This window comes from Cricetulus griseus (genome assembly GCF_003668045.3).
Source record: "Cricetulus griseus strain 17A/GY chromosome 1 unlocalized genomic scaffold, alternate assembly CriGri-PICRH-1.0 chr1_0, whole genome shotgun sequence".
Lineage (NCBI taxonomy): Eukaryota > Metazoa > Chordata > Mammalia > Rodentia > Cricetidae > Cricetulus > Cricetulus griseus.
In genome coordinates, this window is record NW_023276806.1 from 174,274,111 (window position 1) to 174,291,785 (window position 17,675).

Sequence of the window (17,675 nt, forward strand, 5' to 3'; positions counted from 1 at the left end):
GATGCTATGTCAATTGAGGAAGCATGAATTCACAATTCTTCTGTAAAGAAATGATTTATAATTTAAAAGCAAATTGTGTTTCATCTACTTAAGAGGCCAGTCAGGGAAATGTGAATTACTAAAACAGTAGACTAAATGCTTAACAAGTATATTGCATCTTTATCTAAAATCCAGTTGTACACCATACTAGAATAGTGCAGAAATTATGAAAATAGAACACTCAAAGTTTGTGAATGGAGAATGACAAGGAAAAATATCTCCCGGAATACATAAAACTAAATGGAAAAGAATCACTAGAGAATATTAGTAGAGGAAATTATGTTCCGTTAGCAGAGGAGGAGAGCTGCCTTAATTAATAAGTGTATTCCTTCTACAGTCTTTCATTTTTAACACGTTAATGAAGGTAGAATGGGATAAAAGGAGTAATAGCCCTCATGGCTGTGACATTGTGTGTGCTTTGTGATTTTTATAATGCCATGAATTCTAAAGACATTTATCAGCCAGGAACAAGTCCCCTGAATCCTCAACAAACTTTGTGGGGATAAAAGTTAATACACACATTGGAAGCATCCAAGAACCAAAGTAAGATATTAAATGAAACATAAGATTTGTAACACGTCTTAGAGCTTGCCTTTAAAATCATAGTGGGGGGGATCAGAATAGTGTTATTTGAAATGTAACCACAGTCTCTGCAGTTTCAAAGGGCTGGAAGACAAAGAGGAGGCTCTATATTCAGTCTCCACTTTGATAATTGAGGGTTGCTCTATAAGGTCATGATGGAATCCAGGTATTTTCTTTTTTTTTATGAGATCAAGAGAAAAAAAAAGTAAGGAAAAGGCCAAATACAGGCTCCAGCCCTGGGGCTGGTGCTTAGGCAGGCCTCATCCAGAGACCTTCCTCTTTTGAGAGGTCAGACAGTGTGCAGAGCCACCACTGATGACAAAGTAGGTGGGAGTCACGCAAGTGTCAGTAGGGCACAAGAAACACAGGCAGATAGGCAAACACCCGTGTGAAGGAAGAAGATGCCTGTGGTTTGTGAGCAGTTTAGACTCTAAGCAAACGTGGTGTTTTTCTGCTGGCTCTTGTCCTGCATTCTCCATTCATGTAACAAATGTCTTTCATGTACAGATTGCATCAGCCTTCTAAAAGTCCTGCACAGAAGCTGAGTATGGCTCCTGAAAATGCCGAATCCCTGTGAGGGCAGAAGAGGTCTCTCAAAGTCCCTGCTTTCACATTGATTGAAAAGTGAGTCTGCTTGGGTTTAAAAGGATGGGTCTGAAGGCTGTCACAATTTCACATGCTTACAGTGTGTGTGCAGTCACAGTGTGCTTCAGAACCAACTCTTTAAGTGGCTCGCTTGTTGATTTGCCATCACATCTGGACACACCAGCACTCTATGTTAGGCTGGTTTGAGTTTCCACACAATACTTTTGGATGGACTGTCCTTTCTACATAGAATGTTAGACTTTGGAGAATTAGTTTGAAATAGTCCTAGAATTTTACCCATTTCCTCTGCCCTTCCCCCTCCAACGATAACAGGGAGAGAAAACCAAGTATAGCACTTGGGACTAAACCATAAAATTAAGTCACATCAGGAAACAAAAACAAAAGGAAAAAAACACAGAGAAAGATCTGAGTGCATACACAAACTGCAGCCTCTGTGAACTCACATAAAAATAAGCAGGGGACAGGCACTGTGGCAGTTTCAGAGTGGGGCATTATTCGCAGGAAAACAGCGAGATTCACTACGGAGGACATTATTCTTCAGAGAGTGACAGGGTCTCATTCAGAGCACCAGGACTGATGGTGCATGCACGGCCAGCTTGCCAAGCAGCTCAGCACTGGGGTGCAGGTCCCCAACGGTGAACTGAGATCATTGCTGAGGACACTCAGAGATCACATAAGGGACACTCTGTTTGCTCTCTGGGAGATGCAGTTCATCTGCAGTAATTGCGGGCTTGGGAGCCTGGAGAAGGCAGCTCTGTGCCCACATACTGTATTCCCTTTGTTGGGGAGCTCTCATGGGCCGCTTCTCCAGGCATTGTGTGTATGTATTAACAGAGAGCCTTTAAAATATATGTGCATTTCTAATTCTTTGCACTGGACTTACTCATAGCTGCTGAGAGGAAGCCAGCAGACAATAGTGAGTCACTTTCCGGAAAACTTTAGCAGATAACTTGTGTAAGAAAAGAAGTCAAGGGATCCAGCTACTAAGTTTTCAGGACTTGACTTTGCTGAAGAATCCAATCTTTGGATTATAGCTACTTATCTATTAACTGTCTGTTTTGATATTTTTAAAGTTTGGGGGAATAGATGCTTTTGTCTGTAAAAATATGTATTTTTCTAGAAAGTAGACTTTTATGTACTTCTGTTTATGTTATAAAAAGACTAGAAGAGTTCAGGCAAAGAGGCCCATGTCCAAAATCCCAGCACTAGGCAGGTGAGGAGAGTGGCTTGTGATTTGAGGCTCTCCTGGTACTCAGAGAGACATGCAGACCAGCCTGGAGCATGTAGTGACAAACCTTTCTCAAAAACAAAATAAATAAACATACCAAACAAATAAACAAACAAAAACCCCAAAGAAACAATAACACTATAGATTAAAAGTTGGAAAAATATGTTGTTAAAGACATTGAGTAATATAAAACCATAATGAAAATTATAGTCAAGACAGTGCAGATTTGATAGGCTCTAGATGGTTGTTGTAACTGCCCAAAACACAAAGATCAATAATATGAAATATTTAAAGATACATGTACCAATGATGATTTTTATTATCAACTTGATTGTGCTAAAAGAACATAGGAGATGAGTAAAGCCAGGCAAAGGATGTGTCTATGTACAAAAACTAGTCCCACTCTTAAAACTATATTCCCTATGTCTACAAACAATAAACCTAATTTCGATGCTTAGAAGCTTTACCAAAATGAACTATTTTTCTCTTTCCATATTTAGGATTTTGAATGAAGACTCCAAAATTAGAACTAATAATTTGGATACAGGCATTATATTCTAAGGGCTGGGAATGTAGCTTAGTGGTGGGGTCCTTGCCTAGCATGCATGAGGCCTTGTGCTATACTCCTTGCACCTCACACACACACACACACAAAAACAACAACAACAACAACAAAAAAAAAACAGCAGCAAAGAGTCATGTCTTTGCTATTTGATATCACAATCTTTTCTTTCTAAAGGTAATTGTTCATGTGTGCCTGGATAGACGTGCACACACCTACATATTCAGGCCTGAACGGGGCCCAGGGAGATGTCTGAGTAAGTAAACTGTTGCTATAGAAGCAGATTGACCTGGGATCCCCAGCAACCTAGTAGAAGCTGAGTATGGTGGCACGCTTCAACCCAACACTTGGGGAAACAGACAAGAGGATCTGGCGGGGCTCTCTGACCAACTAGGACAGCCAAATCAGTGATGTCTAAGTGACAGACCTCGACTAAAAAAGTAAGGTGAGGAGCAATAAAGGAAATGATCAGGATTGGCCTAGGATTTCCATACAGGCAAGCACACACAATTTCACCCCTTACATGAGTGCATGGAACAAAAACTGGTAAGTTAACAGAGAATGGAAAGACTGACCTGGAGTTATGACTACACCGTTCCCATTGACCACAGGCCTTTCTTCCTCCTCCTCCTCTGGAGGCTCTATACTTGCTTTCTCCATGTTGCTCACTGATTTATTTCTCTTCCGTTTCCCTTCCGCACTTGGAGTAGCTCCCGGAAGTATCTGGTCTGTTACATTTAATAATAATGGTGCTGGTTCAGCTGGAGGCTTCGGGGTACCGTAGTAGTTGTCTGCAAAAGATACCCAGACATTCTAGAGTTAAATGTTTTTCCTAAATGAGTGTAGGTTTTAAAGAATGGAAATTATATCAATTTGTTGTATATTTATCCATTAGTTAACACGTTGCCATATATGGTTTTATAAGCACATATTATATATCTTTATTTCTATTTTACTGTGCCTTAAGGCACAAGATAAAAACCTGTGTTACTGTCTTTGAGTACTTTAATGTACTGAGCTTTCAAAGCAGCTGTGTGCATCACTTTCAGATGTCAAACAGTTCATTTCAAATCTACTTAAGCCAACTTAACACTAAGCCTTCAAATCTATTTAAGCCTTCAAAAAAGAATGTTAATCCTAAGAAGTAAAGGTAATCTTTTGTTTTATTTTTATTTTCAAATCTTGCATCATTTTAGAAACTCAAAGTATTCTTAGTCTTCCTCTCCCTCGAGCCGGGCTCTGACTGGTTGTCTGCACAGAGCTGTACCTCCATGCTAGGTCTGTGGCTCCTGGCGCTGTGGGCAGTGAACTGCTCCTTTTATCATTCTTTAGATTAGCATTGCCCTTTTCTCATAGCTATTGTATCTGATCTGTGGGTTAATCCCCCTCCCCTGCCCAGCTCTGGGAGAGTTCATTTAGAAAGACAGGGATCCTTACTTCATTTGCTTGTTTGAAGCATTCATGTTTTATACTTTAATGTATTGTATCATTTAACATTTATACATGCACATAATGTGTTTGAATCATATCCATACCCAGTTTTATTCCCTCAAAATCATATTTGTCTCTATAACAAGAGGCTGCCATATATACAGGCAAGCATTAAATGTCTGTTAAATAATGCAATTGTGTTTTTTTGCCTTTGCATGCTCAAGGCAAATCATTTTATTTAAAATGTTCAAAATGTGATTGGTGAATAATGTGTTACTTTGAGAAATCGTTTTCAGATTTTAGCTTCAATTTCACACCTGTGTTGGTGTGTTTAGTTAACTAAGTAATTAGTTAACTCCCATACTCTGTTATTAAGGCCTTTATTGGGACTGACTGTGCACCTAGCATTCCAATGCATGTTTGAGAAACTGTGATGGTTGCAATAAGATCTTTATCTTACAAAATGCTTAGTAATCTGGTATGGAAGTCCACAGTTGCCATCAAGTAGGCAAAGCACTGGAATGGAAAATGGGACTAAGTCCCATAAGGAGACAGAAGAGAAATGGAGTAGGGTTGCCTATCTGAAGAGGTTACTGAGATCGTCTAGGAGAGCAGCCTGCTGTGAAGAAACAGCTCTTAAAGTCAAAGACATAGATAGTGTCTAGATGAGTCTTTCTGGATAATTGTAATTGAAGCAAATTACTTAACCTCAATAAGGCTCAATTCCTTTTTGTGTAGACAGGGAACAGCTGTAATTGCTGTGGTCACTTGTGTTACGGCTTGTAAACAACCAAAACTTATACCACTTAAATTAAAATGTGATGAGTGTGAGACAGTTAAAAAGATGTGGGATGGCTATTTGACAGGGAGTTCAAAACATCTGGAAAATAAGTAAAAACAAAGGAGTTAGGAGTCAAGCCAGGACACAGTGGTGACTTTTATTTTTAAAGACAGGGTTTGAGGCTGGGCTCTACTCACTATAGTTAAGACTAGTCTCAAACTTCTGATTGTCCTGCTTCCATTTCCAAGGTGCTGGGACTGTAGGCATGTACCACACACCCTGTGATTGCTGGTTTCTTTGTCCAGCAATAGAATCTACCCACAAATTGCCTCTGGGGGAATGAATTCCAAACTCTGCTCAGCCACTTTGACTTGCTCAAGCGTCTGCTGGTGTGAATACACCCAGCAGAGTGGTTGGTTATTGGCTGAGCCTCAACCATGAGAGGATAAGTCAACCACCAAGACAGACAAAATGTCTGCTCTACTTTGATTTCAGAAGAGGGAGGCGGTGATAATTGCCAACTCAAGTGGATTAAAAGATGACTTGTAGATCAGGGTTTGGCATGTGAGTTGAAGGGAAAGACTCACCCTGAATGTGGGTGTCTCTGATCAGTAAGCTTGGGACTCAGGTAAATGGAAGTGGAAAAAGAGGAACTGAGAAGCACACATGGCTCCAGGTTCCCTGGTTGAGTTCCCATATAGCTGTTGCTGTCAGCTGGAGACAGTGAATTCCAGAATCAGACTGTGGATGTCCTCCCCACAAGTCGTTCTAAGGCTTCCCCTTAGAAGTGGGATTACCACTGTCTCCTTGTTCTTAACCTTTCAACTTCTTGGACTCATCCACTATTGATTTTTCTGGATTCCCAGCCTACAGGTAATTTAGTCTCTGGCTGTATAAGCCAATCTAATGAATCCTCTTTTGTAACAATGCCATATGCTGCATTGGTTCAATTCCTCTAGCTAAGATGAATGCGAGGTGAATCCCTTCCTTTAACCTGTCTTATCTCTGTAGTCTCCCAGACAGTAATACCCTTGGGATGTTGGGTAAGCAGAAACAACAAATGCTCTATATCCAGGATAAAGCTGGTATATATGGTGAAGAGCTTCATGAGCTGTAAAACTGTGTTGGATTTGATGGTGATGAAGCCCCATGCTGGAATGAATGAATTGAGAAGCTGTTGTGAAGACCAACCATGCCATTAATGCTGTGGTTCATATTTGCAGATACTCAGACACTTGACAAAATTTCACTTCATGAAGTGGTTCTTCTGTGTGTAGGGCACTTTAAGCAGACATCAGAAAGATGACACACATCTTGCTGAGGATTATTTTTAATTTGATTCACAAAATTTTAAATAAATTAAAACTTTATGTATGGAGGCTAAACCAAAAAGATTTTGCACATACTCAATGAACGTGTATTTCAGCATTCTTAATGGCTAGCAAAAGTTTTATCACAGCATTATGCTTTCTGGGAAATCTCAATATATACTTATCTAATGGCTATAATGCCAAAATAGTAAATAGCTCTTGCCTGTCTCAATGAACAATATGATTTTAAATTCTGTCTGTCATGGTTGATACTCTTAGATATACACAGTACTAAGAAAAATATATCAGTCCTCAATATTTTTCTCTGTCTATTTTTGTTACAATAGTCCTAGGTAAATTGCCTCTTAGTAATTAGGAATAAACGTATAGACAGGCCAAATAAATGCTAAATAACAGATCTTGCTGAATCTATATTATTAAATAATCACATCTATCAGTATGGTATGATTATAAATTATATAGTAACATTCTTTTACTACAATTAATGAGATTATGTGTGAGTTGAATTGCTAGATGTGGAACTGTATAAATCACTAGTTAAGAGTTTAAGATTATCATCATTAGAAAAGTGCAGGCTTGTAAAAGGCAACAAAATAATCTACATACTTATTATACTAGAGAAATATGACTTACAGAAGAAGCTATGATACAAAACTAGGATTTTTATTTTATCATTTAAGAAACACCTAGAGCAATAGTGGAAGATCAGCCAAACAACCACTGAGATGACTAGGTAGGAAGTTTATGCAAACCCATGTACAATGATAAAATGAGCCTTTAGGAAACAGAGTACCATGTTTTCTGAGAAAATGAAACAGAAATGGCTTTAAAGTATAATTCAGAACTATTATCCACTAAGAATGGGACTATATATATATATATATATATATATATATATATATATATATATATATATCACCAGTATTGAGAGAAGTTAAAGTCTCAAAACACAAGCAATCCCCCTACAATATGACATGGTTCCTGGTGAGATAAATCTGACTTTGAATGCTGTATGCCCCCAAACTTGTCTCTTCTTCATAGGCTTAAATTGATTCAGTTAAAATGACTAGTCACAAAAACAACTACAAACTGGACATGGTGGTGTGCCTGGTTGTCTCTGCAATCAGGAAGCTGAGAGGAGGAATTGCTTAAGCCAATGAGTTTGAGACCAGTATGGGCATGGTGAGGCCCTGTCTTAAAAGTAACACCTTTTAAAAGCAACTATAACTGTCTTTCTTGTCAAGGCCATTAGTACAACTTACAGAACTGGACACTGTATTAACATTCTGCTTATGAGCTCTTGCTTCAAATGGGTGTTGGAATGACTTACGCATAGTATTGTTGCAAGGATTAGCAATAACATATGTAATAAGGAAGAAGGGTGGCTGCATCAGTGTAGATGCCAGAGACAGTGTGATTACTATGGGCTTCTATTTATCTTGAGCTTACTACCCCCTGCATTACATATGAAGCAATGATAAAACTTCTACCTGTTTGATTTCAGAATTTTACCACTTTTCAGAGTAAGGAAGCAATTTCCTTTAAAGCCACAGTTGGTGAGCAGAGTACCCATGCCAAATAAGAAAGGCAAATTTGTGTAACCAAGTCACACAACGGGAACCGTAGATGACTTTTTCTCTGCTCACCTAAAATAAAGTGTTTGCACATTCTGGGGAAGGGATGGAGGAAGCAAGCCATCCAGGCCAATTGTCAGTGGCTATCGTTAGAAAGAATGCCCTCTGCATCAGCTGTTTCAGTGGACTTAAGTATCAAAGTCCTCTAATTTGCTGTGATCACAAAATTTTCTGTAAAATTATTCACTTGATTCTGCCTTCCTAGGATATCTGTAGATTCACACGGTGTGATTTGACCAATGCCTAGGAAATAAAGTAACAATTGTATAAGGACACCAATTGAATCCTCAGCTAAATGCTTATGTATGAACACTTTTATAACCCATAAAAACGTGGGGGCAAAAGGGTGAAATGGGATAAAACTTAAATAAAAGGAACAGAATATAAAGTGCCTGTAATATGCTTTATTAATTAAACTGTTTGGTAAATGCCCACTGACACTGAAGGGACCAGCTCCATTTTGGCAGCCATAACAGCCTAGCACATGCTTGCCTTACCTTGCCTTGGTCCCTAGGAGGTCAGATGCCTGCCTCGTGGCAAGGAACCAATCAGAAGTTAGCTGGTGGGGCTATGCTTTATGGCTCTGGGTGTGCTTTATGGATAAGTGCAAAGCAATGACGTGCAGAGCAAAGGCCCTGGGAGGGCCTTTGGGCCATAACAACCAGTTGACCAATCAACACAGGGCAAACCCTCCAAGCCTGGAGGCACACCAATCCTGAGCCTATGCGTACCCCTAGAAACTCCCCTTATGTTGCCCTATAAGATCTCTATGCTGTGGCTTCCCCGTGTCTTTCCTAGCCATCTGCTGTGTTGGATGGATGAAAGGCCTGAGCTAACATGGGGTTAGCTCGTTAAACTACAAGAAAAGCTCTTGCTGTTTGCATCAAGCTTTTGACTCCACCCGGTAATTGGGGTCATTGAGGTCCTGGGCTGAGATCCTGGGGGCCTGAGCCTCCGGGGGTCTTTCAACACTTCGAAGTTTTAACTCTTTAGTTACAAAGGTGGTGGGGCAGAAGCAGACTACCTTGTTAGGGAATCAACTGGCAGCAAGAAGATTTTTGCAAAGCCAGAGGGTCAGATTCATTCCATAGTTATCCATAGGGGACAAGAGCAGCTTTCTAAGTAACAGTACCTGAAGTGCACCATGGGACGACTCCTGCATCTGACACAATAACCTTTTCACAGATCCTTTAACCTTAAGGTTTTTGGATTAATGTTGTTGTCATCTTGGTTTTTGTTTTGTTTTGTTTTCACAGCATCTTACTGGTAAGGCCAGTGTGGGGGAAGAATCAGGAACCCATGTCAATTAATCTCATGCTGTTCTGGTGTAATGCTAATAGAAACCAAGGTGACATTCCCTGAGATGAACCACATTGACTGTGCTCTTAAATTCTGATATGACAGTAGGAAAGGTCCTCAAAAATTAGGAGTGAGGAACTGTACAAATCCTAGAAGCAAAGTAAGCATGTTGAAATACTTTTTCTAACATTTCTCACTAAATAAATCAGGTTTCATGGTCAAAATGCAATTTGGTTATTTTTTTCACTTTAAGTTGGAGATTTGGGTGCTAATTCCATTGGGAATTATATAATAATTCTGGGTCTATAATAACATGTAGTTTTTAAATCAAATAACATTCAAATGACGCTCAAGTAGAGAAGGAATTTACAAAGATATTTTTTCCTTCAAGATATCTCATATATCAAAGTCCTCTCTCTCTATCTCTCTTTCTCTCTCTCTTCTTCTTCTTCCTCTCTCTCTCTCTCTCTCTCTCTCTCTCTCTCTCTCACACACACACACACACACACACACACACACACACACACACACACTCACACACTGCTCTGTATTCTCAATGTTTTATGATGGGGGATGCCCTTCTGTATGCTGTGAATATATGTTTCTGTTATTGGTTGGTGAATAAACCTGTTTTGGCTTATGGACAGGCAGGATGTAGCCAGTAGCCAGGCAGGATGTATTGGTGGGGCTACCAGACTAGGAGAATGCTGGGAGGAGAAACTCAGAGAAACCAGAGAGAAACCATGTAGCCACAGAAGGGGTAACATGTTGGAGCATTATGGGTAAGCCACAGCCTTAATAGGAATGGGATAATAAGTAAGAGAGAGCTAGCCAATAAGAAGCCTGAGCCATTGGCCAAACAGTTTATAATTAATATAAGCCTTTGTGTGTTTGTTTGGAACAAAAAGGCTGCAGGACCTTGCTGGAAAGAAACTCTGTCTTCAGTTTTGTTAACCAGAATGAATCAGTTTTGGATAGTTGCTTATTAGAAGAAACATGAATGCCTAAAGGGACTATAGCGACATTCATCGGACACAGACAGACACTGTGGATCTCCAGTGGACTTGAGGATCTGTCTGTGTTCAGTTACGAGGGACCCCATCTCAGTTTTATAAATGGAAAAAGTTGATTCACATTTGGCTTTTTAATGGTCTCTGGACAATTTTACTCTTACACTAAACGGAGAGGTTCAGAGTTTCAGATTACAATATGGAAAAGCCTGCCCAAGCATAATAAACAATTATTTCAATCCACAGCAGAGACTTAATTTGCATTGTTAGTGAGAGATACAATCTTAAACTTCAGACACGTTTACCATAAGATGGTAATGAAGACTGAGGTAACAATAGTACCCAAATCATTGTAAGGTTTATCAGGCACAGGAAGAATTCCAGCTACATGGCTACAAGCAAATCACACATGCACCCACTACCCACTAGCAGGTAAGTAATAACAATCAAAGATTAAATAAAAAATGCAGAAAAGTCTCTGATGGAACCCAACAAGCCACCTTTAATCCCAGCACTTGAAAGGCAGAGATAGGCTGACCTCAGTGAGTTTGAGGCCAGCCTGGTCTACAAAGTGAGCTTCAGGACAGCTAGGATTGTTAAACAGAGAAACCCTGTCTTGAAAAAAAAAGAAAAGAAATAAACATACAAAAAAAAAATCCAACATGCTTATCTGCAGGTATCAGCATAGTCAACTTTTCTAATTGTATAACCTGCCAGAAAATATGACAAAATAGTCTCTCTTTAGAATGCCTTTTAAAACTGTCTTTGAAGATGTACAGTCAGGCCTGATGCTCTCATTTGAGTCAGAAAACAGCAATCACACTTATCATTTACTCACAATGAGCTAAGCAAGAGAAGCCCTAACTTCCAACGGTAAGGGCCATTCTTCTTGTGGCAAAGGATTAATTTTACCCATGTCACAGATAGGAATGCCATTCCTATTCCTAATAACATTGAGTTATGACCAGTATTAAAACAACAGGGTCCTGAATTTTGAAAATTCAGCACTGATGGTACAATGATTATACAAAAATGTAATATTTCTGTTTTACATGTAGAATGGAATTAGTCTGTGAAATAATTCAGAATCCAAATAATTCCAACACATGACAATCAAATTCATTAAAAAGTTACACACACACTGGTTTCACACTAGCATGTCCTCAGTGACATGGATTCTGAAGCCTGCCATACCCCTTTACCCACCCCCTCAGTACTGTACATATGTCATGCAGATGATTAAAAGTACTATCTGTTCCTTGAGTCTCCTTTGTAAGAACTCGGTGGTGGAATGAGTCTTTCTCTGTCCTACCAGCTAGCTCCCAAATAATGATTAATTATTATTCATTATGAAAGCTCAGCTTGTAGCTTAGGCTTATACTTAACTAGCTAGGTCTTATAACTTAAACTAACCCGTTTATATATATCTATGTTCTCTTGTGTGGTGATACCTCTCTTCTGTCTTGTATCTCCTGCTTCCATTCTATGACTCCTAGGGTCTCTTGTGTGCTTGCATTCTCTTCCTCTTCCTTTCTCTCCCTGGAAATCCCACCTATACCTCTTACTTAGACATTGGCCATTCAACTTTTCAATTACACCACTCACAGCAAATTCAGCTCTACACAGGGTACAACTATCCCACAACACAGTCACTACTTTTAACGAATGTGCATGAGTTTGTGTCAGCCCATGAAAACAAATATTTTCTAAATGTAGCTTCCCACAGGGAGCCTAGCATAGTGGTTCATTTATTTAAAGGACATCTTTAGGCAATATCAAAAAGTTCAGAGCATTTCATATATATATATATATATATATATATATATATATATATATATTATTATTATAGAACCCGCAGGAAGAGAAAGAAGTCACATATGAATGTTCAAGGCCAAATATATATCTTTCAAGAGAAATCATTGTAATATTTATAATAATATTAAGAAATGGAAACAGATTTCACAGATACTTCCCATTTAAATAATATTAAACTTGTTGAGGGAATATTTTCTAGTAATAATATTGTGAGTCAGAAATATGAGCTATACCTGTAGCTCATATTTAATTTTAGAATTAAGTTATTCACATTGAAAACTGCAAAAGTTGAAGATAGTCCCACTAATTTACTTTACCTAGTATATAAGAAACAGCAATTCAGTACACAGTAACACAAACTTATTAATGCCATAGTTTTTGTTTCCACATCATGTCTCTAAGGCCCAGTGTAAAGTTTATACTATTGATACATTATAATTTGGAAAGCTCCACTTCATGTGTTCAATGTCTGAGTGCAAAAAGTGTCCCCAAGACTGGCAATATGACCTTAGAAAACCTATCATTAAATAACAAATTAGACTCTATGTTATTACAGGAGACACTTTCTCATAAGCAACAACTTGTAAGTCTGTATTTTAAAATGTCCAAAAAAAATCTGAGTAAATCCCAAATCATGAAAATAATTTCAGGTCATGTTGTGTCAATGGTACTTCTCCAATTGCTGTGCTATGCTGAGAATCCACAAAACATTGTAGAGTAAATAAAGATGTGTTTTTCTCGGCAAAAACTCTCCCATCCTAATCCCTGGCAATCAGTTTTATCTGAACTTGAAAATCTCACTTTCAACTTGATTGTCAAGATGTAGGTGATAAAGTGAAGGGAACTGAATAAGTGCTTCAAACAATTGTCTATGCACAGATGTTTGTGGGGACCCTTTCTGTGTTTAGAAACAGCACTGAAGAAACAAGTTCTTCATAACTTGTTGGAGCTCATACAGAGGAATTGCTGACTCTCACAGTAGCCTAGAAGCAGAGACTTGCTCTGGGCACTGCCCTCCCCTTTCTGTCCTGTATGTTGTCAACCACGCACCCTCCCTGGAGCCTCCACGGGGAAGAGTGCTTAGGAGATCCAGGGCTTCCTAAGACGCTCCCATTTGTCCATTAACTTCACACTTCAATCTCTCTGCAGGCAACCATTTTATTCTATTCTTTCTTCCTTTCTTTCGTTATTCTTGGATTGAGCCTCTCATAGGATTGGCTGACCACAAACTTGCTATACTACAAAGGCTGGGCTTGAACATTGAATCTTACTCCCTCTGCTCCCTAAGTACTGAGATTACAGGAATGAGTCATCATTCCTGGTTAAAATGTTTTGTCTGTTTGTTGATATTATATTACTTGATTCTGTGTTTTGCTAAGTTTCCATGTTTATTACTAAGGCAGATCAATTTAAACTAACATATCCATGAATAAAATCAGACCAATAATACTTGGATTTTATCAGTATTACTACAGATTCTACTCTCAAAGAGTAATCACGGAGTTTGGAAAGCAACTAGTAGAAAGCTGGTAAAATGTATTTCTCAGAAGAGCTCCTGGTGGTTCTCAGATCACCATGGGGACATCTGTTTGCCAGGGAAGAGATGACAACAACTTCCAGGAACATAAGCACAATGTCTAGGAAAGAATTATTTTTTGTCAGACAGCACTGAGAATGAAATATCTTATAACTCCAATTAATAATATATTTATAAGCATATCTTTCAAAGAGAGCCCTATGCATTCATTTTATTAAAGATGTTTTTCCATGGCTAGTGCGCTGATGGGTCAAAGATATTCCTTGCAAGACTGCATAAATAAGGGAGTATAAACAAAATTTCAGTGAAATATTAATGGATTTTTTTACCAGTTTTAGCAGATTCCAGAGATAGTTATCTCAATTATATTTGCCTTCAAAACTCGTTAAAGGAACTGGAGGCTTTCAAGGACAATATTATATTTCCCACATAACATTTATGGTTTGTCATATGTTCACCTCTCTTTGGTGCCATTTGCTGTGATACTTAAATATTACTAAGACATTAGGAGACAGCCTAGACTTTCTTTTGTCACTCTCACAGCTGTAATACCTGGGGGCATTGCTGATGAATCTTACTTTGATTGTTCCTTAATGACTAAAGCATCTGTCAATTTAAATCTCTAATCTTCAGCTGATAATAAAAGTTTCAGAAACAATAACTAAGAATGTTACTACTGGTGGCTGGAGAGATGGCTGAGAGGTTAAGAGCACCTGCTGCTCTTCCAGAGGTCTTGAGTTCAATTCCCAGCACCCACATGGTGGCTCACAACCATCTGTTAATGAGATCTGGTGCCCTTTTCTGGTGTGCAGATATACATGGAAGCAGAATGTTGTATACATAATAAATAAATTAAAAAAAACAATATTACTTCTGCTTGAAGAAATTCAGACATTCTGTATCTTGGTATAGTAGAAAGAGTTCTATACACAGTTTGAAGATTTGGTTTGTAAGGGATGTTCTACTACAAGCCTCCTAAATAGCCTTGGATTACACATTAAATTGCTTTAAACTTTAGTTTTCTGATTTGTGAAAATTGATTCCTACCTTAAAAATACTTATTTCTGAAATTCTGTAATGAAAACATCAAATAATGGAATGGCAGCAGTTATATTTGTTTCCATATCACAAACTTAAGAATGAGAATAAAAGTAACCAAAAGAAAAATTGTATTACTTTAGAACTTAGACTCATATACTTCCTTGAGATAGATGTGGATAACTGTCAGTTGAATCTATCTTTATACTTCTCTGCATATTCGCCTTTGGGAAAGTGGTTGTGGCTTAAGACTTTCTATGTCTATTCAAAGGCTTTCATTTGCATATGTTTCTGCTGGTGAATTAGACAGTCCTTAAGTATATTACCCTAAGATACAATTACTTTGTGGAAGGCAATACATGAAGAATTTCAAATTTTTATTTTTCTTCATGAGACACTTGTAATTTTCTCTGTGTTGGTAGAGCGATGCTTTCATTGTGCTCATTCTGCAATCCATCTGAAAATTATGGAGTGGATTAAAGTGAGAGATGATTTAAATAGAAGACAGCAACAAAAAACCCACATGTGACCCTCCCAAAAGAAACAAATAAAACCTGAGCATCTGGTATCTACTCAAAGGCTATTTCTTGAGCAACTCTGAACCAAAATACATATTATCTGCAAAAATAAACCTTATAATTCTACCAGCATTAATGAAATTTTACAGCATAGACACAAGTAACCAACTATAAATTCTTCAAAGATACATATTATTCAGATCCAGTTAAAAAACTCCTTAGCTTTTTACTGTACTTTTCACTTTTATACCATCACTGTCATTCTGTAATAAATTATGAAAGTCCCAAAAATGAATTTTTCATTACAGAAAAATTATTGAAATGATGTGTAGAAGAACTATATAGGTTAAAAAAAAAAGACCAGAGGACCAGGGATGTAGCTCAATGTTATGGCATCTGCCTTGCATGCATAAAGACATTGAGTTTGACAAAAGTTATAAATAGAAAGAAAGAGAATAAGCAAGATAAGCAAGTTAATCCTATGTCCTGTTTTAAAGTTGCAAAGGTCTACTGTGATACTGATATTTACATACTGGTCACAGACACACATACACATCCATCTACACTTACTTGCTGTTTGAGAAGGCACTACACAATAACCACATGTTACACACGGCTTTGAAGAGCTTGAAATTTGGCTGATGTGCATAAAGATGCACATAAATTATAACATTCATGCTAAGTGTTGAAAACTTAATCTATAGAAAGGAAGTAAAGCACCCAAATAATGAGTTTTATGATGACTATATGTCAAAATGGTGTTTACTGGTGCATCATATTATACTTTTTAAACTTCTCTATAAGGCTAAAATTGTAAAAGAGTCTAGTAGCATATAATGATATCTATAATTAGTAAAAAGTGAATGGAGGTAAGGGGAAGAATTGATCTGAATGTCTAGGATGGCAATAGACATCTGATAGCAAGTTTCTGAGTTAGGGAGGAGAAGGTACAAATGGCACAAGAAACAGTGAGCCCCTCGTTTGTTGACCCTGTCAATGAAAGTTGAATGAGGCTTCCATTTGAGATAAAGGATATTATTGAAATTATCATAAAAATATAAAATAAACTCTGTAAAGTCAAATGGTTATATTTGAGGACATCCAGAAGAGTCTTATAAGAGGAAAAGTGTTCTAGAAGTAAACTGCCACCAACCAAGATGATTGTTCAGGGGTTCAGCTTGTGCTTGTCTTGCAATAATCTTATTTCTATATCACCTTAAGAGAATGATGGTAGATATAGCCACCTTGTTATGTAGTTATTGACTTTGAAGGCATGAAACATACTATTTCATGTTACAGAATTTTAGAGATGTTAGCAAGCAGTGCGATATTATTCTGATAAGTTTTCCTTTGAATAAGCATTTTTCTCATAGATTTTAGTATTTATTCCTTTGCATTTTTGTTACTGTGTCTACAAAATTTGCGAAGAAGTTCAATTATGGTTTTATATATTCGGGGCTTTGACTGCCTTTCTTTGTTCAGCTGTTCATTTCTTTCTCTAGGCTTGGAAAATTTTCAGCTACAATCACACTGAATGGATTCTGTCTTTACTTCTATTCTCAGCACCTTCTTCCCATTGAGTTTTAGGCTTGATGTCTTGATATATTATAGATCTCTTGGATGTTGTGATCAAGCTCACAATCTTTCTTGAAAATAATCAAGGAAGGGATTTTAAGCTTCCCAAATTCATATGAAAATGATTGCAGAACTCACCAGAAGTTTTGGATACAACTAAGGCATGTCAAAGAGGAATGTTTACATGTATGATTTCATTAGAAACTCAAAGTGATGTCAAATAAGTAACCTGATAGTACACTACATTATGTTAGAATACCGTAAATGCCAAACTCTGAAACAGTATATGTCAAGAAATAATAACTAATAGGTTAGAAGTTAATGAAATTAGAGGCTAAAATAGCAATACATAGAATCAATCAAGAGTTAACATGAAAAAATAAGTAAGATGAACCTGAAGCAATTAGTCACACCCATAGTCAAAAATGAATATAAAATGGCCAGATTGTAGAACGTGATCTACAGATTCATAAAAATCCCTATCATAAATCAAATGATATTCTTCACAGTAGAAAACAAACAAATCCACAAACTACTGTCCAATTCATGTGGCTACACAAAGAATTTGAGTAGTTAAAGCAATCCTAAGCAGAAAGACCAATAACTAAAGGTATCTCAATATCAAACTGTAACAAAACAAGCATGGCACAAACCTGGTCCCCAAATCACAAAAACCAATGGAATAGAGT

At 37.7% G+C, this 17,675-nt stretch overlaps 1 protein-coding gene across 1 annotated transcript in view; it reads right to left on the reverse strand.

Annotated features, from left to right (window-relative positions):
- Positions 1-17,675, reverse strand: part of Magi2 (membrane associated guanylate kinase, WW and PDZ domain containing 2) — a 1,367,305-nt gene that overhangs the window by 461,931 nt on the left and 887,699 nt on the right. Inside the window, 1 exon segment of the mRNA XM_027393460.2 lies at positions 3,593-3,808. Within this exon segment, the coding sequence (XP_027249261.1) occupies positions 3,593-3,808 (216 nt within the window).